This window comes from Lotus japonicus, chromosome 6 (assembly GCF_012489685.1).
Source record: "Lotus japonicus ecotype B-129 chromosome 6, LjGifu_v1.2".
Taxonomy (NCBI): Eukaryota; Viridiplantae; Streptophyta; class Magnoliopsida; order Fabales; family Fabaceae; genus Lotus; species Lotus japonicus.
This window is the reverse complement of record NC_080046.1, coordinates 8,670,234-8,696,554: the sequence shown is the minus strand read 5'-3', so window position 1 is coordinate 8,696,554 and position 26,321 is coordinate 8,670,234. Positions and strand designations below refer to the sequence as shown.

Below are 26,321 nucleotides of genomic sequence, written 5' to 3'. Positions count from 1 at the left end.
TGAAAATTTATTGAAATAAATTAAAAATAAGCTGTATATAAGCATAAGCTGTTTTTCATAAGCTATCCTGAGTAGCTTATGAAAATAAGCTGAAAATAGCTTATGACCTGTCATAAGCTATTTGCATAAGCCCTCCCAAACACTGGCATAAGAGCTTATGCTGTCAGATAAGCTCAAATAAGCTCTTCCAAACTGGGCCTTAATTTGTGACCGTTCATGAAGACTTGGTCATTTCGTTCACGTGGCCGTCTTAAGGATAGGCATCATGCAAATCAGTGCATATAGAGTATAGGCTTGGACTTTCGATTTTTTTTTTCTAAATAATGCAAAAAAGATTTTTAATTAGCAAAAAGGGGCACACAAAAAAATATTTAGCAAGATGGGGTACTTTTGGACACGTTGGCGCTGAGGTGGATGGGGTAGTTGGGTTCCGCAAGAAAACTTGCGAATTGCAAGTATTATTTCTGAAAAAGTAACTGATTGAGAAATGATGGTTGAATGATGGGTTGCAGGTGATTGAAAAATCATTACGTGATGATGGTTGGAAGCTAGTTGGATTCGCAAGAAAGGTTGCGAGTTGCATGTTTTCTGAAAAGTTGATTGGCAAATGATGGGTGAATGATGGTGGCAGGTTGGCAGGGGACAAGACAAGCAAACCGCAAACAATGTTGCGAATCCCATTATTATGGCATGGGGAATGAGCGCGTGGCAGTCAATGATAGCAGGTTGGAGTCGCAAGTTTTGTTGCGAATCCAGGATACACAAAATGACAAAATAACTGAGATTGACTGGATTCTCAATTTTTTTTGCGAATTCTAAACACTATAAGTACAAAACTTCAATCTCCTGCATCTCATAACTTTCTTCTACGAAAACTACCTTTGCATATTTTCAAAACTTCAATCTCTTGCATTTCCTAACGTTTCTGTAAGGAAAAATACATTTGCAATGGATCAAGTTATTACTTTTGTGTATTACGATGGTAGGGTTGTCCATGGCGACCAAGGTGCCATATTCGAAGGTCGGAGAAGGTCCATGCATCTGAAGCGCAACATTACCTTCGACCGTTTGAAGAAGAAAATCCACGAAAGGTTGAAGCTGCAAAGGAACCAGATGATTTCTAGAGTCAGCTCTAGATTTATGACGACACCGAATCCCATTTTTTTTACGCATTTTGAGATAGTTGATAATGTCGATGTGCAAGTCATGATGGATGCATTTAGTCAGCAGTCATATATGGTTCAGCTGGAGCTGTATGTTGAAGTTACTGAAGCTGGAAGTTCATCAATGCCAGTACCGACACCCACTGAAGACGGTGGTAGACATGTTGTTGATGAGGAGGTTCTTGCAGAACCATATACTGTGCCTTTTAGCGTCATGAGTATTGAAGATACCAATATCGTCGCTCCTTCGGATGTCGCAGTTAATTTGGGCGATGATTATGACTACCGCCTTGACAATGATAATGTGGACGGTGAAGTCATTCCTTCAGACGATGACCACAATGAAGATGAAAGAATGCAAGAAGGAGGTGACGAGTCTGACACAGACGAAGAGGGAGACCGACACGCTAATCCTCAGCCTCAGATGGCACCTCATCCTGCTGATCAACCGGCGGCACCAGTGAATGTCAATGTTGAAACCCAAGGTATGTACAATCAACATATCTCATCAAGCGTTGTTTTTTTATAAATATATGGTACTTGATATATTTCTATAATTTTTCAGGCCACCCAAACACGGTCCCATTCTGGAGTGCTTCTTCGCATTACACATATATTAACTGGGGTCACCCAGATGAAGAAAGTGATTTTTATTCTGAAACGGATGTGAATGGATCATGGAAGATTGGTGATGACTTATGTAAAGGTTTGATTTTTGAAAACAAGCGTGCTGTACAGGATGCCCTGTTACACTATTGTCTTAGACTAAATCAAACTTATAAGATGAGCGAATCCAAGCCAGACTACTTTACTGCAAAGTGTCAGAAATCCGTAGATGGCTGCCCGTGGAGGATAAGGGCACATCTATCCAAGAAAACTGGTAAATGGACCATATCCAAATGGGGGGGTTCGCATACGTGCTTAAATGCGATGACTTCTCAAGACCACAAGAAGATGACGTCAACCTTCATGTCCAACTACATTCTTGGTATAATGCTTACATATGATTACTATGTCGTTACACAATTACAAATTGAAAATTGCTATTAACTTACATTATTTTTCTTTTATGTCTCAGGCATGGTAAGTGCCCAACCAACTATCCCTATTTCTCTCATACAAGAGAGGATCAGTGGTCAGCTCAATTACAAGGTGTCATACTTTAAAGCTTTGAAGGCGAAGCAAAAAGCACTTGCTCGCGTGTTCGGTGATTGGGAGGAGTCTTACGACCTGCTCCCTAGGTGGTTGGAATATATGTTGAGGTTTTCCCCTGGATCCCATTACGAGTTTGTCACGACTGACTATGAGGACCAGTATGACAATGTTGTTCCTGATTTCAAGAAATTTGGTCGAGTGTTTTGGACGTACAAACAATGTTGTGACGCATTCAACTATTGCAAGCCAATGATACAAATTGATGGCACATTCCTGTACGGAAAGTATAGTGGAACTTTGCTTATTGCCACAACACAGGACGGGAACAATAATGTTTTGCCTTTAGCTTTTGCAATTGTGGAGGGAGAAACACTCGGTGCTTGGACGTGGTTTCTTCGTCTGATGCGTGTGCATGTCACCAGGAAACAAGGGATATGTCTAATATCAGACAGACACGCCAACATTCTCTCAGCAGTGGGGAATCCATCTAACGGGTGGCAGCCACCAAACGCTTATCATGTGTATTGCATTCGCCACGTTGCCAGCAATTTCAACACCAGGTTTCACAACACACAGCAGAAAAATGAACTGATAAATATGGGTAAGTTTGCGTCTGTTAATTAGTTCAAATTTTTATTTTTTTAATGTGGAATATTGAATTTAGTTTGAAATGTGCAGCTTACGAGCCTTGCCCATATCTTTTCGAGCAACGCTTAGCGGCTTTTCGAGGGCACAACACAGCTGTCCGGCAATGGATAAATGACATAAGCAATGAGAAATGGAGCCGATCTTGTGATGTGGAAGGTCGTAGATACGACCACATGACCACGAACTTATCTGAGGCGGTGAACAAAGTGTTCAGGGGTGCTAGAAACTTGCCTATAACTGCACTTGTTAAATGCACATATTGCAGGCTTGTGGAATATTTTGTGCAGCGAGGTTCTGCAGCAGCAGCACAACAAGCAGTCGGCGACGTATATTGTAACAAGGTCATGGAGGCGATGACAAAAAATGCGACGATTGCCCAGTCTCACATTGTGCGCACATATAGCATAGATAGGTCCAGGTTCGAAGTAGAGGAAGGATTCAACCAGCAGAACCATCGCAGTGGTTATACGTGGCGCCTGAACTTAGATGAAAGAACTTGCGAATGTGGACGCTTCCAGGCTTTCAAATATCCTTGTTCACATGTGATCGCGGCATGCGCCAACCAGAGTTTAGATTATCTTCAATATGTGGACCCTGTTTATACGATCCAGAACATTGTGGATGCGTATTCAGGGCAGTGGTACCCCATTGGGAATGATCTGAACATGCCGCCAAGAGCTGGGCCTAGAATTACTCCAGATCCTGCCAAAATACGGAAGAAGGGTCATCCAAGGTCTACCCATATAAGAAATGAGATGGGCTTGAGGGAGACTCAATCTCAGCCGAGTCGGAGATCGGTGTCACTACAAAGATAAATATGTTGCTTTAATTGTGCAAGCTCTTAAATTAATCACCATGTGTAAGCTTGAAGTGTAGTCCAAATGCATGTAAGAAATAATTATGTTAGAGCTTAAACATTGACTCATTGCTATTGTTTCTAACTTAATATGAATTGGATGCTAGTACATATCAAAACAAGAAGTAAAGAACATAAACTCTATATCTATATATATATATATATATATAATTTTTATTATATACGAGTATATAATTATATATATATATATATATATAAACCCAAATATATGTAAACTATAATTTACGTAAAAACATAAATATTAAACACTAATATATTACACACTAATATATTACACACCAACTTTAAAATCTAAAATATATTACACACCAACTTTAAATTCACTAATTATAAGTAAATGATACAGCAAATCAACAATTTCGACAATTAGGATAAGGACGGTCTCTTGCATCCCGGTATGGCCTATCTGGGTCTCCCCCTGCAGCTGCACGGTTCAAGTCCAGTTGGAAGTTAGCCTGTGTCTGCTGGAGCTGGGAAGGGTCTATATCTTCCCAGAATTGCGGTCAAGGAGGCTCCAGCAATTCACGAATTGCAACACCATCCCAGTCACCCATTGGATTCCAAGTATCTGGATTAACGTCTTGCATATGCACTGGCGGTGTTTGAAAGTTGTCATAGCCATGTTGTGACCCAACAAATGACTGTTCACCAACAAAATTTGTTGATGACACAAATTGTTGAGAATGTGATCCATCAAAATGCGGTGCCGGCACATATGGCTGAGACTGTGAACTGTCAAAATGCGGTGTCGGTATATATGGCTGAGACATGGATCCATCAAATTGTGTTGAGGGAGTATATGGCTGAGATCCATACATTGTTTGAGTCTCGGGCATCTGCATCGGTGTCTCTTCCTGATCATCAGGAACCCCAGAGGACCCCGCCCCATAATAGTATGGTCGGTATGTCTCATTCAGATCAAAGGGTTACAATGAGTACTGTCCATGTGGAGGTGGTAGTGTTCCCCCCTGAATAATAACATCTTGGGGAATCTGAGATTCTCGCCGTCTTCCAAGACCTTCCCCTTCTTCTTTTCCAGTCGGCGGTATGTCATTTGTGGTTGCGTGTGTAAACTCCATAGGAAAGCTAGGAACCGATGCAGCGGGATGAGATATCCTGTCACTTGCATGGCAAAGTGTAAGGCAACGAGCAGCTTGGTTCTGAAGGTCATGATCCGTGTATAGTGGGCGACCTTCAGGTGTCAGTCCATACCATACATGCTGAACGCGCATAGCCTACATTATTAATAACAGAGTGAGGATGTTACGTGCATATATGAATAAAGAAGTAAAAATATCACAACAACTTAAATATAATAACCATTTGCCCTCTTGTTGCAGCCGCACGCGTCAACCAACGAACGAAATACTTGTCGTACCAAATCATGTAGTCATCATTTGGTCCAACAAGAGTATTAGTCTCGGGTTGGTTAGCCAACCTCTGGTGCCTCTCCGACCACAGCTGTATAAAACCACGCATGTTATGCACCCAATCCTGCTTTTCCTTCCCTTTCAGAGAAATATCATGCATTTCATTAAGTTGAGACGGTGCATCCGGTACAGGTTGAAACATCCCGAATTGTTGCATAACTCGATTCGGTTGATGCCACTCTAAAACGTGATAGAGTACCATTGGCACCACAGTTCTCCATAAATGCATGTTTTCTCGACAACGTTCCGGAAGCCCATTGAGAACACGATCAGAGTACGGCTTCCACACAAACTACATACACAAGAAGGATAAGAATTTAAATGAAAATAAAGATAAGCAAAGTACGACATCCACACAAGCTACTCACGTCATTAGAACTCAAATCGTCTAATTTGGTGCGCCACCACTCGATTTGTTTCTTTGCCCACTTTATTGGTTTTTCCGGGTCCGGGTCCGGGTCCCTCCATCTGTTTAATATATAAAAAATGAATGAACCGTAAAGTTTGAATTTAAGGAAATGAAATTAGCAACGAAATTTATTATTTAAATTATGTGCATACCTTGCCGCGAGTGGGAGGCCACGGTGCAACCTCGGTGGATCCGGGCCGATTCCTGGAATCCTTAGCCATGCCCACACTTGTATCAAATAAGCACAGCCGCCAATCTCTGTACGTGAAGCACCGGTTGCATAGCACAACTCATGATAGAGAAGTGATAGTACGATTGAACCCCAACTATACTTTGCGGTCTCCTCAAAGTCTCGTAAGAGAATGAGATATCTAAGAGGGACATGTGAACCGGTGTGGTCACAAAGTAAGAAAGTATCAATTAGTCGCAAGATGTATGCTCTTGCAGCATACATAATTTGTATCGGGTCGGCACCGGCTAGATTATGAAAATTAAATTGCTCAGCTAGCCAAACCAACTTCAAGCCACCTCCTTTGATAGCACTGGCGGGTGGCACCACTCCGAGCAAGTCCTCTACAAGCTCAGACCAATCACACCAAGTAACCCCGGTGACAGGATTCCCATCAATGGGTATGCCAAGATGAACAACAACATCTTGCAGAGTGATAGTACACTCTCCGAACGACATATGGAACGTGTGTGTCTCAGGCCTCCATCGCTCCACCATAGCTGATATTAAAACTTTGTCAAGTTTCAGAGACCCAGCTAAGGCGGCTTCGTAAAATCCGGCTTGACGAAGGTGGCCTACAATTTCAGCGGGAATAAAATCTCGAAAATCCCGATATTTTCTCACTTTCAGAATTCTATTTATTTGGTTCCACGCACCAATAGACACGTGTTTACCATCTTTTTGCAAATACAACACACTATCATTCCTCGGACCCAATTTGACCACTTCTTGGTCGGCCATTTACAATACCTATTGAACATAATGAATAAAAGATGATAGTTAATAAAACTTAATGATAATAATTCTAAAATAATTTAAGTGACAAAACTTCATGCTAATAATTAATAAAAGTTGTACAATATAGTTAGTAATAATAATCAAGTCACATATGAAAACTAGTCATTTACTTATATCATTATTAACAAAACCATGAAAAAAATATTTCAAAGTAAAGGTTGAAAGAGTAGAGAAAATACCTTTATTTTGAGGGGGGAGAGTTCAAAGAAATTGACACTTTGAGAGTTGAGAGAAACTTGGTCGAGAGTTGGGAGAAAGTTATGTTCTTTACTTCTTGTTTTGATATGTACTAGCATTCAATTCATATTAAGTTAGAAACAATAGCAATGAGCCAATGTTTAAGCTCTAACATAATTATTTCTGACATGCATTTGGACTACACTTCAAGCTTACACATGGTGATTAATTTAAGAGCTTGCACAATTAAAGCAACATATTTATCTTTGTAGTGACACCGATCTCCGACTCGGCTGAGATTGAGTCTCCCTCAAGTCCATCTCATTTCTTATATGGGTAGACCTTGGACGACCCTTCTTCCGTATTTTGGCAGGATCTGGAGTAATTCTAGGCCCAGCTCTTGGCGGCATGTTCAGATCATTCTCAATGGGGTACCACTGCCCTGAATACGCATCCACAATGTTCTGGATCGTATAAACAGGGTCCACATATTGAAGATAGTCTAAACTCTGGTTGGCTCATGCCGCGATCACATGTGAACAAGGATATTTGAAAGCCTGGAAGCGTCCACATTCGCAAGTTCTTTCATCTAAGTTCAGGCGCCACGTATAACCACTGCGATGGTTCTGCTGGTTGAATCCTTCCTCTACTTCGAACCTGGACCTATCTATGCTATATGTGCGCACAATGTGAGACTGAGCAATCGTCGCATTTTTTGTCATCGCCTCCATGACCTTGTTACAATATACGTCGCCGACTGCTTGTTGTGCTGCTGCTGCAGAACCTCGCTGCACAAAATATTCCACAAGCCTGCAATATGTGCATTTAACAAGTACAGTTATAGGCAAGTTTCTAGAACCCCTGAACACTTTGTTCACCGCCTCAGATAAGTTCGTGGTCATGTGGCCGTATCTACGACCTTCCACATCACAAGATCGGCTCCATTTCTCATTGCTTATGTCATTTATCCATTGCCGGACAGCTGTGTTGTGGCCTCGAAAAGCCGCTAAACGTTGCTCGAAAAGATATGGGCAAGGCTCGTAAGCTGCACATTTCAAACTAAATTCAATATTCCACATTTAAAAAATAAAAATTTGAACTAATTAACAGACGCAAACTTACCCATATTTATCAGTTCATTTTTCTGCTGTGTTGTGAAACCTGGTGTTGAAATTGCTGGCAACGTGGCGAATGCAATACACATGATAAGCGTTTGGTGGCTGCCACCCGTTAGATGGATTCCCCACTGCTGAGAGAATGTTGGCGTGTCTGTCTGATATTAGACATATCCCTTGTTTCCTGGTGACATGCACACGCATCAGACGAAGAAACCACGTCCAAGCACCGAGTGTTTCTCCCTCCACAATTGCAAAAGCTAAAGGCAAAACATTATTGTTCCCGTCCTGTGTTGTGGCAATAAGCAAAGTTCCACTATACTTTCCGTACAGGAATGTGCCATCAATTTGTATCATTGGCTTGCAATAGTTGAATGCGTCACAACATTGTTTGTACGTCCAAAACACTCGACCAAATTTCTTGAAATCAGGAACAACATTGTCATACTGGTCCTCATAGTCAGTCGTGACAAACTCGTAATGGGATCCAGGGGAAAACCTCAACATATATTCCAACCACCTAGGGAGCAGGTCGTAAGACTCCTCCCAATCACCGAACACGCGAGCAAGTGCTTTTTGCTTCGCCTTCAAAGCTTTAAAGTATGACACCTTGTAATTGAGCTGACCACTGATCCTCTCTTGTATGAGAGAAATAGGGATAGTTGGTTGGGCACTTACCATGCCTGAGACATAAAAGAAAAATAATGTAAGTTAATAGCAATTTTCAATTTGTAATTGTGTAACGACATAGTAATCATATGTAAGCATTATACCAAGAATGTAGTTGGACATGAAGGTTGACGTCATCTTCTTGTGGTCTTGAGAAGTCATCGCATTTAAGCACGTATGCGAACCCCCCCATTTGGATATGGTCCATTTACCAGTTTTCTTGGATAGATGTGCCCTTATCCTCCACGGGCAGCCATCTACGGATTTCTGACACTTTGCAGTAAAGTAGTCTGGCTTGGATTCGCTCATCTTATAAGTTTGATTTAGTCTAAGACAATAGTGTAACAGGGCATCCTGTACAGCACGCTTGTTTTCAAAAATCAAACCTTTACATAAGTCATCACCAATCTTCCATGATCCATTCACATCCGTTTCAGAATAAAAATCACTTTCTTCATCTGGGTGACCCCAGTTAATATATGTGTAATGCGAAGAAGCACTCCAGAATGGGACCGTGTTTGGGTGGCCTGAAAAATTATAGAAATATATCAAGTACCATATATTTATAAAAAAACAACGCTTGATGAGATATGTTGATTGTACATACCTTGGGTTTCAACATTGACATTCACTGGTGCCGCCGGTTGATCAGCAGGATGAGGTGCCATCTGAGGCTGAGGATTAGCGTGTCGGTCTCCCTCTTCGTCTGTGTCAGACTCGTCACCTCCTTCTTGCATTCTTTCATCTTCATTGTGGTCATCGTCTGAAGGAATGACTTCACCGTCCACATTATCATTGTCAAGGCGGTAGTCATAATCATCGCCCAAATTAACTGCGACATCCGAAGGAGCGACGATATTGGTATCTTCAATACTCATGACGCTAAAAGGCACAGTATATGGTTCTGCAAGAACCTCCTCATCAACAACATGTCTACCACCGTCTTCAGTGGGTGTCGGTACTGGCATTGATGAACTTCCAGCTTCAGTAACTTCAACATACAGCTCCAGCTGAACCATATATGACTGCTGACTAAATGCATCCATCATGACTTGCACATCGACATTATCAACTATCTCAAAATGCGTAAAAAAAATGGGATTCGGTGTCGTCATAAATCTAGAGCTGACTCTAGAAATCATCTGGTTCCTTTGCAGCTTCAACCTTTCGTGGATTTTCTTCTTCAAACGGTCGAAGGTAATGTTGCGCTTCAGATGCATGGACCTTCTCCGACCTTCGAATATGGCACCTTGGTCGCCATGGACAACCCTACCATCGTAATACACAAAAGTAATAACTTGATCCATTGCAAATGTATTTTTCCTTACAGAAACGTTAGGAAATGCAAGAGATTGAAGTTTTGAAAATATGCAAAGGTAGTTTTCGTAGAAGAAAGTTATGAGATGCAGGAGATTGAAGTTTTGTACTTATAGTGTTTAGAATTCGCAAAAAAAATTGAGAATCCAGTCAATCTCAGTTATTTTGTCATTTTGTGTATCCTGGATTCGCAACAAAACTTGCGACTCCAACCTGCTATCATTGACTGCCACGCGCTCATTCCCCATGCCATAATAATGGGATTCGCAACATTGTTTGCGGTTTGCTTGTCTTGTCCCCTGCCAACCTGCCACCATCATTCACCCATCATTTGCCAATCAACTTTTCAGAAAACATGCAACTCGCAACCTTTCTTGCGAATCCAACTAGCTTCCAACCATCATCACGTAATGATTTTTCAATCACCTGCAACCCATCATTCAACCATCATTTCTCAATCAGTTACTTTTTCAGAAATAATACTTGCAATTCGCAAGTTTTCTTGCGGAACCCAACTACCCCATCCACCTCAGCGCCAACGTGTCCAAAAGTACCCCATCTTGCTAAATATTTTTTTGTGTGCCCCTTTTTGCTAATTAAAAATCTTTTTTGCATTATTTAGAAAAAAAAAATCGAAAGTCCAAGCCTATACTCTATATGCACTGATTTGCATGATGCCTATCCTTAAGACGGCCACGTGAACGAAATGACCAAGTCTTCATGAACGGTCACAAATTAAGGCCCAGTTTGGAAGAGCTTATTTGAGCTTATCTGACAGCATAAGCTCTTATGCCAGTGTTTGGGAGGGCTTATGCAAATAGCTTATGACAGGTCATAAGCTATTTTCAGCTTATTTTCATAAGCTACTCAGGATAGCTTATGAAAAACAGCTTATGCTTATATACAGCTTATTTTTAATTTATTTCAATAAATTTTCAAAAATAGCTTATGAATAAGCGCTTATGTCATAAGCGCTTATGACCATAAGTGCTTAATTAAGCTGTTTTTCCAAACGGGGCCTAAGTCCTAGAAATGAAGACACCAAGAAAAGTTGAATGGAAGATTTAATAGAAACCATGGAAAGAATATAATTAGCGATTCTCTAAATCGTTTGTGGGACGAATAGCAAGTAAAAGGGAGAAATATCATTGAAACACACTTCTGAATAGGTGTTTGTGCCATTCAAAAATGTGATTTACTAGTATTTTTACCCGTGCGCTGCACGGCGAAATTTACTACTATTATATTTGATACATCAATAAATATTTTAATTATAAACAATTTAAGTTACCAAAAATGAAAGAATAATCATAATAAAGATTTAGATATTCAAAAATAAATTCGGACACTCAATTATAGTGTTTTGTACTCGATCATGCACGATTTAACCAATATAAAATTTTTGGAAAAAACTAAATTAATCAGCCAAAATCTTCAATTATGCACATGTGGTGTATAAATGATTTTTGCCTTAAAGATGAAAATAAATATATTTGGATCTATAAAGTTGGGAACTTATAAAGTGATACCAATACACATAGGTATATAACTACTCCTAAATTTATTAAAAAATTATGAACAGTGCACTTAAATAATTTCAAAATGAATTTTTCTCTTAGCTTTAACATTAAAGTATTTTCATGTAGAATGTTATTACCCGTGCACGATGGATTTTGTTGTTATTATTTAGGCATGTATCAATACAATGATTCAAAACAAAATTGAAATACTAAAATCAATATTTGTCGATTTTTTACCTGCTAGAATGAAAAGTTTAGAAAAAAATGACCAACCAACAAAACAAAACCACAAAGAAAATCATCCAAACTGAAAAATTTTACACAACTTTTATATATATGTACTCCTAAAATAATTTTAAAAATTATGAAAATTTGGTTTTTAGGTTTAACATAATAGTTTTTTTATAGGAAGATTTAACATGATAGTATTTTATTGTTCAAATGTTCATCCTCGTAGGAGAATTTTACCCTTCCAATTTGTAGTGAAAATGAAAGTGGACTGTATTATTATGTTGTACAAATTTAGCATTAAAAGTATATTGTAAACCAGTGATAACTTATTAAAATTTATTTGTATATTAAATTTTATGTGAAAGTATTTTCATTCAAAATGTTGCTACCCGTGGGAGTCATTACTCTTGTAATTTAAATATAAATAATATATATTATATATGCATTAATGCCAATAATATATTTTAAACTATCAATAAAAATAATAATACACTGTTACTGGAATTTATCATAAAATTGTTTTTAATTTTTAGATAATTAGTTATTATTAAAAAATAATAACTTTGAAGTGCCGATTTCTTCTAGTAATAAAAATCTTAATATATTTAATTGTAAAATGTTCATTCTCGTGCTTTGTATTTTTATTACGTAATTTTGCAGTCCAAGTAAGATATAATCATTTTAAAAATTTTAATATCTATAGAATATGTTTTCACTCTTATAACTTTTTTAAATCGCTTTACTGATGAATTTAGAGAGTGAGAGAGGGTTCAAGGGAAAGTGATGCGGAGAAGGGAGGGTTTTGCACCGTGAGGAGTTTCAACTTAGAATTTGAATCCGATAAAAGCTTATTGAAAAGATTGAAACTTCAAGGTGGTGTAGTTTCCCAATGAATGTTATGTATAGAGGAAGCATTAATGGTCTGGATATGGTAAACATAAAATATTTCAAAATTTCTAACGGGAGAAGACAAAAGAATAGATTGATGTGAATTTAATGAGGAAGATAGTGGGAGAAAGAAAACGAAGAGGGTGAGATAGTGGGTGAGAGAAGAGAAGAGGGACTGGGACTTAATAAATATAACTTAATAATGTACTTAAAGAAAGCAAAAAACTCATATGAAAGTATTTTTCTATTTATTTTAACTTAAAAGTATTTTCATGTAAAATGTTATTTCCCGTGGAAGTTTACTACCTTGAAAATTCTAAAAAAATTGAAAGTAGACTAAACTTTTATATATAGTCTTTTAACATGACATCAAATTGTAAAGTACATAAATTTTATCAAAACAAATTTTTCTATTAATTATTACATGAAAGTATTTTCATGATCGTTCCTCCTTGTAGGAGCTTGAAATCCTATAATTTAAACAAATATTTTATAATCTCCATACGATATTTACCGTGTAATTTGAAACAAAAAATGAAAGTAGATTATAGTGTTTATATATTTATAATTAAATTTTTTTTGTTAAATAATAATTTAATTAAAGAAAATTTATAGTATCCTTTAACCATTCAATTTGCTTTAATGTGCTACAACAGAGTAGAATCTCAAATGATGAAAGTTAATTACATTTTTGAAACAAAAGTTAATTACTTCGTGATATAGTATCCTATGTTAATAAGCATTTATGATTCTTAGCTAGAACTCGTCACTGTGAAATTAATGAAGCTGAGGCATAACACATGGAGCAAAGACCCTGCACGGCTAATTTCATTGAAAAGGGTTCATGTATAGCCCAAACTATACATTGGTTCTTAAAGAAATAATTGAGTTTAAATGATCCTAGCTTTTCATTGTCAAAAAAAAAGAAAAAAGAAAACCAAAATACAACAATGGAAGATCGACCTCCTGCAATTTAATAACTACTCAAAATCTAATATTTCAAATACTTCAAGTCTTTCCAACATTTGCCATGAAAGTCCATAGTCTTGAAGTCATTCTCTGGTTCATTCATCAAGCCACGTAAGTGCTTCTATGTTAAAGCATTCATCATGGCAGCAAACTCTTGTCATTCCTCTATTCGTCTTCCTTTCTCCATCTAACTATGTCTGCAAGGGCTGAAGCCAAAAAACGAAAAAATGCTAGATTTCAAATCCAAAAAGTAAAAGAAAATAGGGAAAGATGAAGCCTGTGTATCACTACTGAAATGAAGCTTCATTAATGTTGAATATTCACATTGAAATATTAATACTTAATAAATCCCTATTGACAAAGGCTTGCTAAGTGTGTCGTAGACATCAATCAGATAAGAGCCGTGACAGGTAAAGGTTGCTACAAAGAAAAGCCATGAAAGATACTACCTTGAATGGAGTTCAGTTTTCACTTCCTAATTGAAGCATGAATCCAAGTTCCAAAGATTAACCAATATGGGGAAATAGTCTTTTAGACTCAAACACTATAATCTCTACTAAAGTCATATAAATCTCCCATAGCCATCATAGGTAATATCATGCCATTGCCGACGTGATTTTTTTTATTCCGGCAAGCCAAACTGAATTAATAACTTACCCTCTACAGTACATTAAAGAGGAAGTGAATGAAGCCAATTATGCAAGATTTTTACTCTGAATACAATTAATTTAAGATATTACATTGTTCCCCCTTGACTTTGCTTCCTATTTAGGAGCCCTTGATGAAATTTTTACTTAGTAGAGGTTGTGGATTCAAATATCCGGTATACATCAAAGATAACATCCTGTATTCATCAAAAATACTACCTTTGAAGCCAGTTTAATCGACAGATAGAATATTAACTAAGCAGCAAGCATTAGTAAACAGTTCTACTATTCAGTATGAGTTCAATATAGGGGTAACATAAATTAAAGATGGTAAAAAGAATAAGTAGAATCTTCTTTGAAACCTCTCTAGCTTTTGAGTACTTGCAAACCAAAATTGCCTCTTGAACAAATATACATATATTTTCAGACCATTTAATTCAAACAAATTGAAATTTGCATAACATGAGAGATGTTAGAAACATTAAACCGTTATGTTATAAACTCAAGTTAATATGGAAAAGCTTAAAAAATTAAGTTCTTCTGCCAAAAATTGCTAATCAAATTCCATGAAAAAAATGCCTTCATAATTGTTAGAGCCAATTGAAAAGAAATTTCTCAAAACTGTTATCCATGGTCTGCAAATGATGAACAAAACACTTGGTCATATAATGTTTTAAACTTCTGGAAAAGAACTGAAATTTCATATTTATGAGATGCATCACCAATGGGCTCATGGAAAAAATCACTTGCTCACAATTTGGGATAAATATACCTTAAAATGGAAGCTGGTCTAACAAACCCTGGGAATCATTTCTAACAATCCCTGCAAACAGGGGAAATATGTAACCAAAACACAAAGAAAAAGAAAAAGAAGCAGACAATGATGAGTAAAATTATAGTAACGCGCAACTGAAATCGCGAGGGGTTTTGGAATCGGGTTGCAGAGAAGACGAAGCTTTTTTTTTTTTCCTTCTTCTTCTACGTGTTTTTCTTGAGACAGAGGTTGATGTTCTTCATTTGAACCGGAGGAGGAAGACGCGGTGGGTGGATCTTCGAGAGGAGAAGGGAAATTCTGCTTCTATGGCATGGTGATTTGGGATTAGGGTGTTTTGGTTCAATTTCTATGATGCACTCTCTTTCTTGTTGGCGTGAAATTGAATCAGAGAAATTGAATCCAAAAAATGCTAGAGAAAAAGCTTGTGTGGTGATTTGGGATGGAAGAAGATTTAAAAGCTTGTGTGGGAGCTTGGAAGAAGATTGAATGTGGTGCGTGTTTCCAAAGCAGTGGATGGTGTACGGTTGGATTACAGCTTGATTGGGAAGAGCAAGTTTAAATTTAAATTTTCAAAAGGGTTATTGATTAAGGGAATAGATGGAAGAGATTAATTGGAATGAGGAAAAATGATAAAACATATTGGGTTGAGTTATGTAGTGATGAGAGTTTGTTGAGGAGAAAGTCATTGATTAGTCACATTGATAATGGATAGTGAGTGAAGTCATTCATATTCGAAATTAATGAGGGAAGTAGTGGGAGAAAGAAAAAGCATTAATGAGATAGTGGGAGGGAGAGATTAGTGAGGATGGATTGAATAAAATATAATAAAATAATGAGTGGGGGAAGCAGTTGTGTTTCTTTGATTCCAATATTCTCATAATTGATATCGAATTTCGGTTGACAGGGTTTTGCTGTGGAACTATTTACATGGAAATCTTTGCGTAGTGGCTCGATGGGAGTTTGACATTGAAGTTTTCCAGAGTTATCATCTTTATTTTTTTGGGTTTTGATTTTTTTGTGTATTCTGATCTGATTAGGTTGTAATACTCCATATCTCCAATGTGAAGATTTTGATTACTGATCCAAAGCCTGTAGCTGTGGAAAGTGGAAACTAAAATTGTAATTTCTGGAACCAGAGCAAACTCATGCTGCACAAAGTTTTATTCAGGCATTGGTCACGAGTGAGAGGGATTCTGGTTGAACTCTTAAATTTGGTAATACTCTAGATTTGTCACTTTTGTCTGGCTGATGTAATTGACCTCAGTTCTCTGCTTCTTCATGTTTCATTTTTTAGTAGAATGTAAATTGTGAAATACTATCCTTTGAAACATTGACTATTTCAGTTGTTGATTATTTTGGATTTTGGGTCCTAATTCTTAATATTCGATCTCATCTTCTTTTATTGATTGTTTTGTTTTATCTATAATTATTTCATGCTTTCATTGGCTGTTATTTGTAGACGTTTTTCCAATCCACAATTCAACATAAGAAAAATGGTAAGATTGTCACAAGAGAACTGGATTTAGCACCCTTTAGAAAGGGTAAAGGGCACTCACTACACATGGCAGCAAAATGATTAAATTTTGCTGGAATTTGGGATATATGTGCATCTAGATCTAATACTAATCTCCATGTTCTTCCTTTGTCATTGCTAATATTGTTATGCAAATTGTTTCCACAATAATATGAACAAGGAGTCTTCCAACAGAAATATAGATATCAACTCATTGTCCCTTTAGTGGTTTGATTTTTTAGATCCAGATGTCAACTTATGAAATCAATAATAGATATCATTGAGATTTTTCTGATATGATCATTGATATGTGCGTATTTTTCTTTTAATCCTTCTCATTATGGTATAAATCTTATATCTATCATATAAAGATTGAATTTGGACATTGTTTTTCATTGTAGATTGCTTTGATTGATTGACCAGATTAGAAATGTTTTCGCTGAAATATTATTAATTGAATTCGTTATACTTGCAGGTATTTGCTAAAGCTTTGATGTATTGGTCTTTGAAGTCCTTCTTATGATGTGATTACTGCTATGTACATATAATTAGTAGTTCTCCCATATCATTGGATAAGATTAAGAGAAGAAGACCTTTAGTGTATTTTGATTAGGGATGACAATTTCTACCTGCATATGGGGATCCCCGTGGGGACTGCCCCGTTTGGGGCCCCGATATTATTAATTGAATGTTTCTATCTCTTCCTTTTCTCTGTTGTTGAATGTATGCATTAACAATAAATGGTTTTAACTTTGTTTCTATCTCTTCCTTTAATTTTTCTTTCTTTATTATGCTATGTATTCCTATTTTATTAACTTAACATTATCAAACCTGTTTTATTTACCCAGATTTTTTTTGTTTTGCTTATAAATTGTTTGTTTTATATAGCATTGATTGTGTGTTCACCAACGGTTGTGATTAAAAGCCTGTTCGTTTCCCCATTGGACTGGGCGAGCCCCTAGAGGGGCAACGCCCAGGGTTCACACCGCCCGGTGGCGCCCCAAGCCAGTAGGGTTGGGCCTCGTTCAGCCAGGCCCACACGGCCCATTAAGGACCCTAGCATATGGGGGCCCAACACTACCTCTATAAATAGGTAGCAGATACCAATTGTAAGGGACTTTTGGCTCATTGGATGAAATAACACTCGAAATTCAGCACTCTCTCTCACTCTCATTCTCTCTTAGCACAATCCCTCTACCTCTAGGTACTATACCTCTCTTCAATGTTCATTCCCAGAACATTTGGCGCCGTCTGTGGGGACTGTAAACTTTCTACTCCCATTCACGTGGATTGATTGTGCATGAAGTTACCTCTGATTGTGATTAGGCAGTTCTCTGGTTTTCTGATTTTGATTCTGTGACTAGTGATTGGTTTTCCGATCGAGTTTGCATCGTTTCTGGTTTGGATGGAGACTCGACGCAGGAGGCAACATCATTCACCAATGCGACAGCGGATTTCGCCGCCTCGGCGGCCTTATCGTGTGGTCCTGGATTCTCCGGTACGAACGACAGGAGTACAATCGCCTTCTCCTCCTCCATCACCTCCTGTACCACCACCTCCTCCATCGCCTTCACAGGTGAATTCTCTGGAACTAGTGATTGGTTTTCCGATCGAGTTTGCATCGTTTCTGGTTTGGATGGAGACTCGACGCAGGAGGCAACATCATTCACCAATGCGACAGCGGATTTCGCCGCCTCGGCGGCCTCATCGTGTGGTCCTGGATTCTCCGGTACGAACGACAGGAGTACAATCGCCTTCTCCTCCTCCATCACCTCCTGTACCACCACCTCCTCCATCGCCTTCACAGGTGGGATCTCTGGAGCGCTCACCAGAGAATTCACCTGCTCCGGAACAACAACCGGCGGTGACACAGGAGCAATGGCGCCATTTGATGTGCAGCATTGGCAACATCCAGCAGCGGAATGAGCATCTACAGGCTCAGTTAGATTTCTACCGTCGCGAGCAGCGAGATGATGGAAGCAGAGAAGCAGATTCCGTGGCTGAGTTCCGTCCGTTCTCGGAAGATGTCGAGAGTGTGGCGATTCCGGATAACATGAAAACGTTAGTTCTGGATTCTTACAGCAGAGATTCCGATCCGAAGGATCATCTTCTGTATTTTAATACGAAGATGGTGATAATTGCGGCGTCAGATGCGGTGAAGTGCAGGATGTTTCCATCGACGTTCAAATCGACGGCGATGGCGTGGTTCACAACTTTGCCGCGCGGATCGATTTCAAATTTCAGAGACTTCTCATCCAAGTTTCTAGTGCAATTCTCGGCGAATAAGAATCAGCCGGTGACGATCAACGACCTATATAATATTCGCCAGCAAGAAGGAGAATCACTGAAAGAGTACATGGCAAGGTACAGCGCAGCGTCGGTCAAGGTTGAGGACGAGGAGCCTCGAGCTTGTGCTTTAGCATTTAAAAACGGTTTGCTACCGGGAGGGTTGAACAGCAAATTGACACGTAAGCCGGCGCGTTCGATGGAGGAGATGCGTGCTCGCGCCAGCACTTATATTCTTGATGAGGAGGACGACGCTTTCAAAAGAAAGCGCGCGAAGTTGGAAAAGGGCGACACGTCGCCCAAGCAGCGATAAAAGGAGGAGTTTCAGATCGGTGGCAAGGCGGAGGGGAAAGAACAAGGTGCGTTCACGAGAGAATGACAGATCGAGATTCAGCGTGAAGGCGCATCCAGCGATGGCAGATCGGAGCAACACGGTTCAGACCGACAATGAAGAACGTCAACAGAGGTGAAGCTTCAGATCGAGGAAGCATGTAGGCAAGGGAGAGCAGATCGGTAATGACGAAGAAAAGAACAAAGGCGAGGAATCTGTCCAGAGCACAATACATGAGGAGCAGAGCCAATCCCGAGACGTTGGAATTCTGGCGGGCACGTTTGCTTTGGCGAGCACGTGTTGGCTTTGGCGAGCACGTTTTGAAGGTAGGCGGCGAGCTAGTGTTGTTGGCGATGGAGTTCGACGGCGAGAGAATGTCGTTGGCGTGGGAATCTAGCAAGCACGTTTTACTCCGGCGGCGGAATTCTGGTGGGCACGTTTTGTTTTGGCCATGGAAGTTTGGCGAGTAAAGCGTTGCTATGGTTAAGATCGCTGGCCAACAAATTTTCCAATTCCTTCAAACTTTTCCTCCATCTTTCATTTGATTCCCTTCTCAGTTGTTGTATTTCCTAATTTTCTTATTTTGAAGTTGGTATTAGAAGTTATATTGTCTTCACTGGTTTTGATTCAGACAGAGAGGAGCAAATCGGATCAAAGAGAAAGAGTGGGTGAATTGAGGCACACCATTAAAGTTTTGTGAAACTTGGAAGACTCTTCCATAAGCGGTTTGTTATTGGGTGGGACAAGCTCCTGATGGCGCGATTTAGTTACAAAGTGAAACAAGTTTCACGATGAACTAAATTAGCCCCGGAAAAGCCCACGTAACAACCGGATTCATTGGCGATGTGTGGGGTACAAATTGCCCATTCTACTGAGCACCGCTTTGGTAATCCAATTGGCCATTGGAACCCAAAGCACTTTGAGTCCCTAAATGGGACGATCACACCAAGGGTGGCGACCTACCGCTAGGGTGGTGACCTCATGCCAAAGGGTGGCGACCAAACGCTATGGGTGGCGACCTGTAAGACTCAGTTTTTAGACACACAAAAGTCGCCAAAAGGGTGGCGACCTCACGCTAGGGGTGGCGACCTACCGCAAGAGGGTCGCGACCTACCGCAAGAGGATGGCGACCTACCGCTAAAGGGTCGCGACCTACCGCCAAAAATGAGGGTAGCGACCTACCGCAAAATGGTGGCGACCTACCGCAAGAGGGTCGCGACCTACCGCAAGAGGGTCGCGACCTACCGCCAAAAATGAGGGTAGCGACCTACCGCAAAATGGTGGCGGCCTTACGCTGAGAGTGGCGAGCAAGTCAAACTAATTTCTTATAAGGCTAAAGCAAAATGGTGATGGCGATGCGGCAAGTGAGGACACTCCTACTCCTCATGACTTGGACACAGAGTCTGGTGGACTTGTAGACTATGGCGAGTGAAGGAGCATGCGTGCTGGGCGGATCTTCTCCTAGGGACGATGCGGCGGCGACTTCAGCTTGAAGACACATTGTGCTCTCATGCTTCGAGCTCGGTGTCTTGTGGACTGGTTGAGTCCCTTCACCATATTAGGGGACTCGCCCAGGAAGCAACTTGATCCATGAAGATGCTACGAGGGGCGGATGCGGGAGAGATTGGCGGGAGACCATGTCACCAGGCGAGCCAGCTTCTATTCAGCGAGTCACGTCATATGAGGCGGGCCACCACGACTCCTTAATCTTGTAGGCGTTTGTACACCATCTTTCTAGGTCCCGCGTCAATCGGAGATTCATGTATTTGCGTATTTCCTTGCGCTATTGGCGGTTTGTGTTTCATTTGCGCCATGTCGGCGACCTACACGCTTTATACATTCTTTGTTGATCCCGCCAAGTAGCGTGGCTAGGTGATCTTCTAGGCGGGGAAGCTATTGCAACTAGAAGCTTGGGAATAGTTCCTGCGCGTTGGTCGAAACCGCCAGCCGAGGAACGTCGTACCAAGTGGAAAGTGGCAACGGGCGACCTGCTAGGGGGATCACAAGGGGACAGAGATTGACGGTCACATTTTGGAGACACACTTCGCTCTCCTGCTTCGAGCTTGTGGACTTGCGGACCAAGGGCGCTCGCCCTTCATCTTTTCACGCCATGTTGGCGACTTGGATTTTTGCATACACGATGGATAAGCATTAGGCAGTTATGTTATAGTTTTCTTAAAGACACACTTAGCTCTCATGCTTCGAGCTCGGTGTCTTGTGGACTTGTGGACTGGGCGAGCCCCTAGAGGGGCAACGCCCAGGGTTCACACCGCCCGGTGGCGCCCCAAGCCAGTAGGGTTGGGCCTCGTTCAGCCAGGCCCACACGGCCCATTAAGGACCCTAGCATATGGGGGCCCAACACTACCTCTATAAATAGGCAGCAGATACCAATTGTAAGGGACTTTTGGCTCATTGGATGAAATAACACTCGAAATTCAGCACTCTCTCTCACTCTCATTCTCTCTTAGCACAATCCCTCTACCTCTAGGTACTATACCTCTCTTCAATGTTCATTCCCAGAACACCCATTAACTCTACAGTTTTTCGAACCACATTTATTCTTAAACGTTTTCCCCTTCCCATTAACTACACTTTTTTCACTTCCCCATACCTTTTGTTTAATTCCTTTATGCTTTGTATATAGAGTGTTTTTCACTTCCCCTATTTTGAGGTTTAATATGGCTTGCAAAGATGGATTTTTCCTAATTTATGTCCATGCTGCTTTTCATTGTTTTTTTAGGTTTGCTGCAATGATGAATGCTTAAACATATAAGCAATTATGTGGCTTGATGAACCAGAGAATGACTTCAAGACTATGGACTTTCATGACAAATGTTGGAAAGACTTGAAGTATTTGAAATTAATATTTGGTTTAGAGTAGTTATTAGATGGTAGGAGGTAGATCACCCATTGTTATAAGAACCAATGTAATCATTTTCCGATGTGTAAAAAAATACCAATGTAATCAGTGTTGTCTATACATGAATCTCTTTTAATGAAATTAGCGAATAGAATCAACTTATAGAGAATAACAAAGTACACAATTCTATACTTGAGTGTCTCAACTTATATTTTTGAAATATCTGCAATCCTAATAGAATAACTAAGGAAAAAAAGTATTTATTAACTTTTTAAGTAGATTGTTTTCTTTATCAATTTTAAGAATAAATCTTCTTACACTGCATGGGTAAAATGAGACATCAAAACGGCAATGGAACTAAGGTATATGATTGATGTCTTAAATACAATAGGAGAACTCACCGTGCAATGATGAGTAGAAGTATTTTTCTTTAATTGTGTAAATCTAAGTTTTTTAAGGACTTCATCGTTATTATGATTGAAATTTTGTTCAATTTTTTTGTTTTATTTATAAGTAATGAATTGACTGATATAATCAACACAGTAGTAAACTTCGTCAAGAAACAATGGTGATTTTCATCTTTGTAAGTAAATTTTTTTTATACCTCTCATGTGCGTAAATGAAGATTTTTACCAATTGATTCATTTATTTATTTTTAAATCTTTATATTTGTTAAATGAGTGTATTTATACAAAACACTGTAATTGAGTTTCACAATTTATATTTATAAAATATCATCATTCTTATGATTGTTTTCATTTTTAATATCTCAACTTTTTCATAATCAAAATATTGATTATGTCTAAATTATAATATCAAACTTCGCCGTGCAGCGCGAATTAGAAGACATTTTTTTTAAACTGAGATTAGAATAAATTAATGCATATATTAATATTTATTATTTATATTTAAATTATAAGGTTAATAGCTCCCATGAGGAGGAACATTTTGAATGAAAAATATGTTCACGTACGACCAGCTATATGTAGCCTTATCGAGAGTTAAATCTAGAAAAGGGTTGAAGATACTTATTGTGGATGACAAATGGGTAGTATCTAATTGCCCTCGGAATGTCGTGTACGAAGTAGTCCAGAACATATGAATGGTTAGAATTGTTATGTTATATTTTATAATTCTTTGTATCATGCGCATTGTAATTAACATGTTGTATTTTTTTCTGTCTTATTTTAATCATTTTCCAAATTGTTGCATATACAACAGATTTGAACTCAACGTGGGAGAACAAGCAACAACTCTAATGCATAAGGAAGCTCTTATTGTTGCTGAATTGTATTGCTGTAATATTGTGCTTTTGTTGGATTCAATTGAGATTTTATTGTTGTGGATATGTTTTCAATTTTGGTTCAATTGTATTTTATGTTCATCACAACAAATCTGTTCAATTTCAAGTCTTAAGATTTCATTTTCATTCTCAACATCAATGTAAGAAATTCATAATCGTTTTTCACCGTGCAGGGCACGGGTAAAATCAGGAAAACCTTATATTATTGTAGCTACCGCACTATCAGGACTATAATCAGGAAAACCTGTTTATATTCCTAGAATGAGCTTGACTCCTTCCGACACTGGCCTCCCTTTTAAATTCCAACGACGGCAATTCCCAATAACTGTTTGTTTTGCCATGACTATCAATAAGAGTCAAGGACAATCTTTGTCGCATGTTGGATTATATCTTCCACGGCCGGTGTTCACGCATGGTCAATTATATGTAGCAGTATCAAGAGTTAAATCCAGAAAAGGGTTGAAGATTCTCATTGTTGATGACAAAGGAGTAGTTTCAAATAGCACTCAAAATGTGATATATGAAGAAGTATTCCAAAACATATGATTGGTTAGTTATAAACTATTTACCCTTGAACATTATGAATTATTTTCAAATGTTTTCATTATGCTTGAAGGTTATAAATAAAGTCTTTAAAAGACGTTGAATAAGAAAAATAGAAAATCATTAATAACTCATTCTCCTACTTTTGCAGGTCCCTTCAAGTTCAATTATAGAAAGTAAGAGATGGCAGTCCAAGATGAATTAACTAATAGTGATATCTATGTATTTTTTGTGCCTTTATTGAATTTAGAAGAGATTCTATTCAAAAGATATTCAATTTGAGTTCAAATTATTCGTAAGTTTAATGAAATTCGTATTCATATTTGGATTTCAATGGATTGTTGTCTTTTTAATTTGTTCATGTACAAAGTTCATAATCTTTTTCGCCGTGCAGCGCACGGGTAAAAGCTCTAGTTTACCTATCAATCCAAAGGCTAAAACTACCTCGAGAAACTTGCATATTTTTAAAGCCGCCATTTGGGTAGCCCAATGGTTTTACATCACCATATATCATGGGGCAGCAAAAATCCATAAGAAACCGTTTGATATTCTCCTTGGAAAAGCCAGTAGGCGCCACTTATAAATGTACAAACCAAGTGCTTATGGTATTGTTTGCATTGGATGATGGCATCAAAGGAGGTGGAAGGCGTGAACACAAATGGGCCAAACTGGCTTGAACTTCCAAGAGACGTAACAACAAACATACTTCTAAGGCTTGGTGTTGTAGAAATTGTGATGAGTGCAAGTCAAGTGTGTTCTTTGTGGTGGAACATATGCAAGGACCCTCTCATGTGGCACATCATTGACATGACCAACCTCCTGCCGCTCACTGCTGGTCGCCGTACTTCACCTTTTGACATGACCCACCACCCTGACTATTCAACCTATAAATTGGAGAAGATTTGTCGCTGGGCTATTAAACGAAGTGGGGGTCATTTGGAAGACATTGGTATTGAGTCTTATGTTGCCACTGATAATCTCCTCAAAGACATTGTTTCTAGGTATAGTTTTATTTTCTATTTGTCTGCATCTGTATTGTGTTATATATGCACGATTAGTTATTAAGGTTCTTAAGATCGATGTTCTGTCCTTTTGCTTGATGCCCAGATGAACTTGGAAAAAAATGTACCTATAGGTGGGCGTGAGTGATGGGCTAAGTGAGTGTGGTTGGATCCTTAAACTTGTACTAACTCACGTATATACTATGATTATAGGTGTAAACCCACCAAGCTGAAACTTGTCTTTTAACAATGATGCATATATATAGTGTAAACCCACCAATCTATTGTTCCACATGCTGATGCGATGTGTTAGTTTTTTTTTTAAGACATTTGGCGTGTTTTGAAATGTCTTTATTTTGTGCTTATTACCTAGTTTTTTCTTCTGCTTTTGGTGCAACTATAGCAATGGAAAATTAGTTTAATGTTTATATTTTCTGGTGGTGGCTTTGATTTTTCTTAACAAGTATTATCTATCTTTCTATGAGGTTTTCTTTAAATTTTACAGCACAAGCCATCTACGTCGCTTGCGGCTTTCATATTGCTGGAGTATTTCAGAGAAAGCATTGATTGAAGTTGTGAAGAGGCTTCCACTCTTAGAGGAGCTCGACATTTCATTTACCATACAACCTAAGTATTTCCTTGAAGCTATTGGCAGGTGTTGTCCTCTTTTGAAATCATTAAAAATGAACACGTCTTTAGTCGTTATTCCGAGGTACGTGCATGTAAATTGCAGCGATGATAAAGCGTTTGTTATAGCAGAAACAATGCCTGAGCTGCGTCACCTACAGATTATGGGAAACAGTCTCAGTAATGATGGCTTGCTTGCTATTCTTGATGGTTGCCCTCTTCTTGAATATCTTGACCTACGAGGTTGTCCTTTTGTTGATTTGAGTGGTAGTTTGGAAAAGAGGTGTCATGAGCAGATCAAATATTTACGGCTTCCAACTGACATTGAAGATACAATTTCGGACGATTATCCTCTGACTGACACACGCAGCTCTCTGGTCACCCTTTTCTAGATTAATCAAATGATTATTATGGTTTTCAGATCTCACATGTTCTTCTATTTGGAGTACTTTTTGAACGGCATAACTCTTTTCAAGAGACTCAACTGTTAGGTTTGCTGTTTTTGGTTAAGACATTGGTTGATGATTGGATGTGTCTGATTGATTCGATGAAGAACTTCTGAATTTTAGAGATTTTGAAATGTAAGGAAGTTTAATTATTAATTTTTTTTGTAAGGAAGGAAATTTAACTAATTGAATCAATTGAATTCCTCTCACTTACAAATTACTTCATCTTGTCTATATTATATGGACTAAATTATGATAGCGTGTGTTCTAAGGTTTAAATGTTTTTGCTTTTTAGTATCTATAATAAACAAACATAGTGAGTTTTGGTTTTTAGCAACTGCATTTCAAAACTTCTCATTTAAACACTCATTTTTGAAGTAAGGTCATGTCTTAA

The 26,321-nt window shown here is 38.8% G+C and overlaps 3 protein-coding genes and 1 long non-coding RNA gene across 5 annotated transcripts; 2 read left to right on the top strand and 2 right to left on the bottom strand.

Annotated features, from left to right (window-relative positions):
- The first annotated feature begins 482 nt into the window (after positions 1–482).
- On the top strand, positions 483–3,907 carry LOC130726890 (uncharacterized). Its single transcript, XM_057578216.1, has 5 exons — positions 483–725; positions 987–1,648; positions 1,729–2,151; positions 2,242–2,919; positions 2,997–3,907. The coding sequence occupies exons 1-5, from the start codon at positions 619–621 to the stop codon at positions 3,779–3,781; spliced, it is 2,655 nt and encodes an 884-aa protein (XP_057434199.1). The 5' UTR covers positions 483–618; the 3' UTR covers positions 3,782–3,907.
- Positions 3,908–8,022: 4,115 nt separating this feature from the next.
- LOC130724840 (uncharacterized) lies at positions 8,023–10,443 on the bottom strand. Its single transcript, XM_057576111.1, has 4 exons — positions 10,201–10,443; positions 9,278–9,939; positions 8,775–9,197; positions 8,023–8,684 (listed from the first exon to the last, which is right to left on the bottom strand). Exons 1-4 carry the CDS (start codon positions 10,305–10,307, stop codon positions 8,023–8,025), a joined length of 1,854 nt encoding a protein of 617 aa, XP_057432094.1. The 5' UTR covers positions 10,308–10,443.
- A 2,984-nt stretch (positions 10,444–13,427) lies between these two features.
- On the bottom strand, positions 13,428–17,007 carry LOC130726160 (uncharacterized). 2 transcript variants are annotated; one of them, XR_009014723.1, is made up of 3 exons: positions 15,153–17,007; positions 15,015–15,065; positions 13,428–13,801 (listed from the first exon to the last, which is right to left on the bottom strand). It is a non-coding gene; the product is annotated as an uncharacterized LOC130726160 (long non-coding RNA). The 2 variants fall into 2 exon arrangements; XR_009014724.1 differs by having other exon boundaries at positions 15,015–17,007.
- A 7,441-nt stretch (positions 17,008–24,448) lies between these two features.
- LOC130724575 (putative F-box/LRR-repeat protein 23) lies at positions 24,449–26,100 on the top strand. The gene is made up of 2 exons (XM_057575843.1): positions 24,449–24,854; positions 25,360–26,100. Exons 1-2 carry the CDS (start codon positions 24,475–24,477, stop codon positions 25,871–25,873), a joined length of 894 nt encoding a protein of 297 aa, XP_057431826.1. The 5' UTR covers positions 24,449–24,474; the 3' UTR covers positions 25,874–26,100.
- The last annotated feature ends 221 nt before the right edge of the window (positions 26,101–26,321 follow it).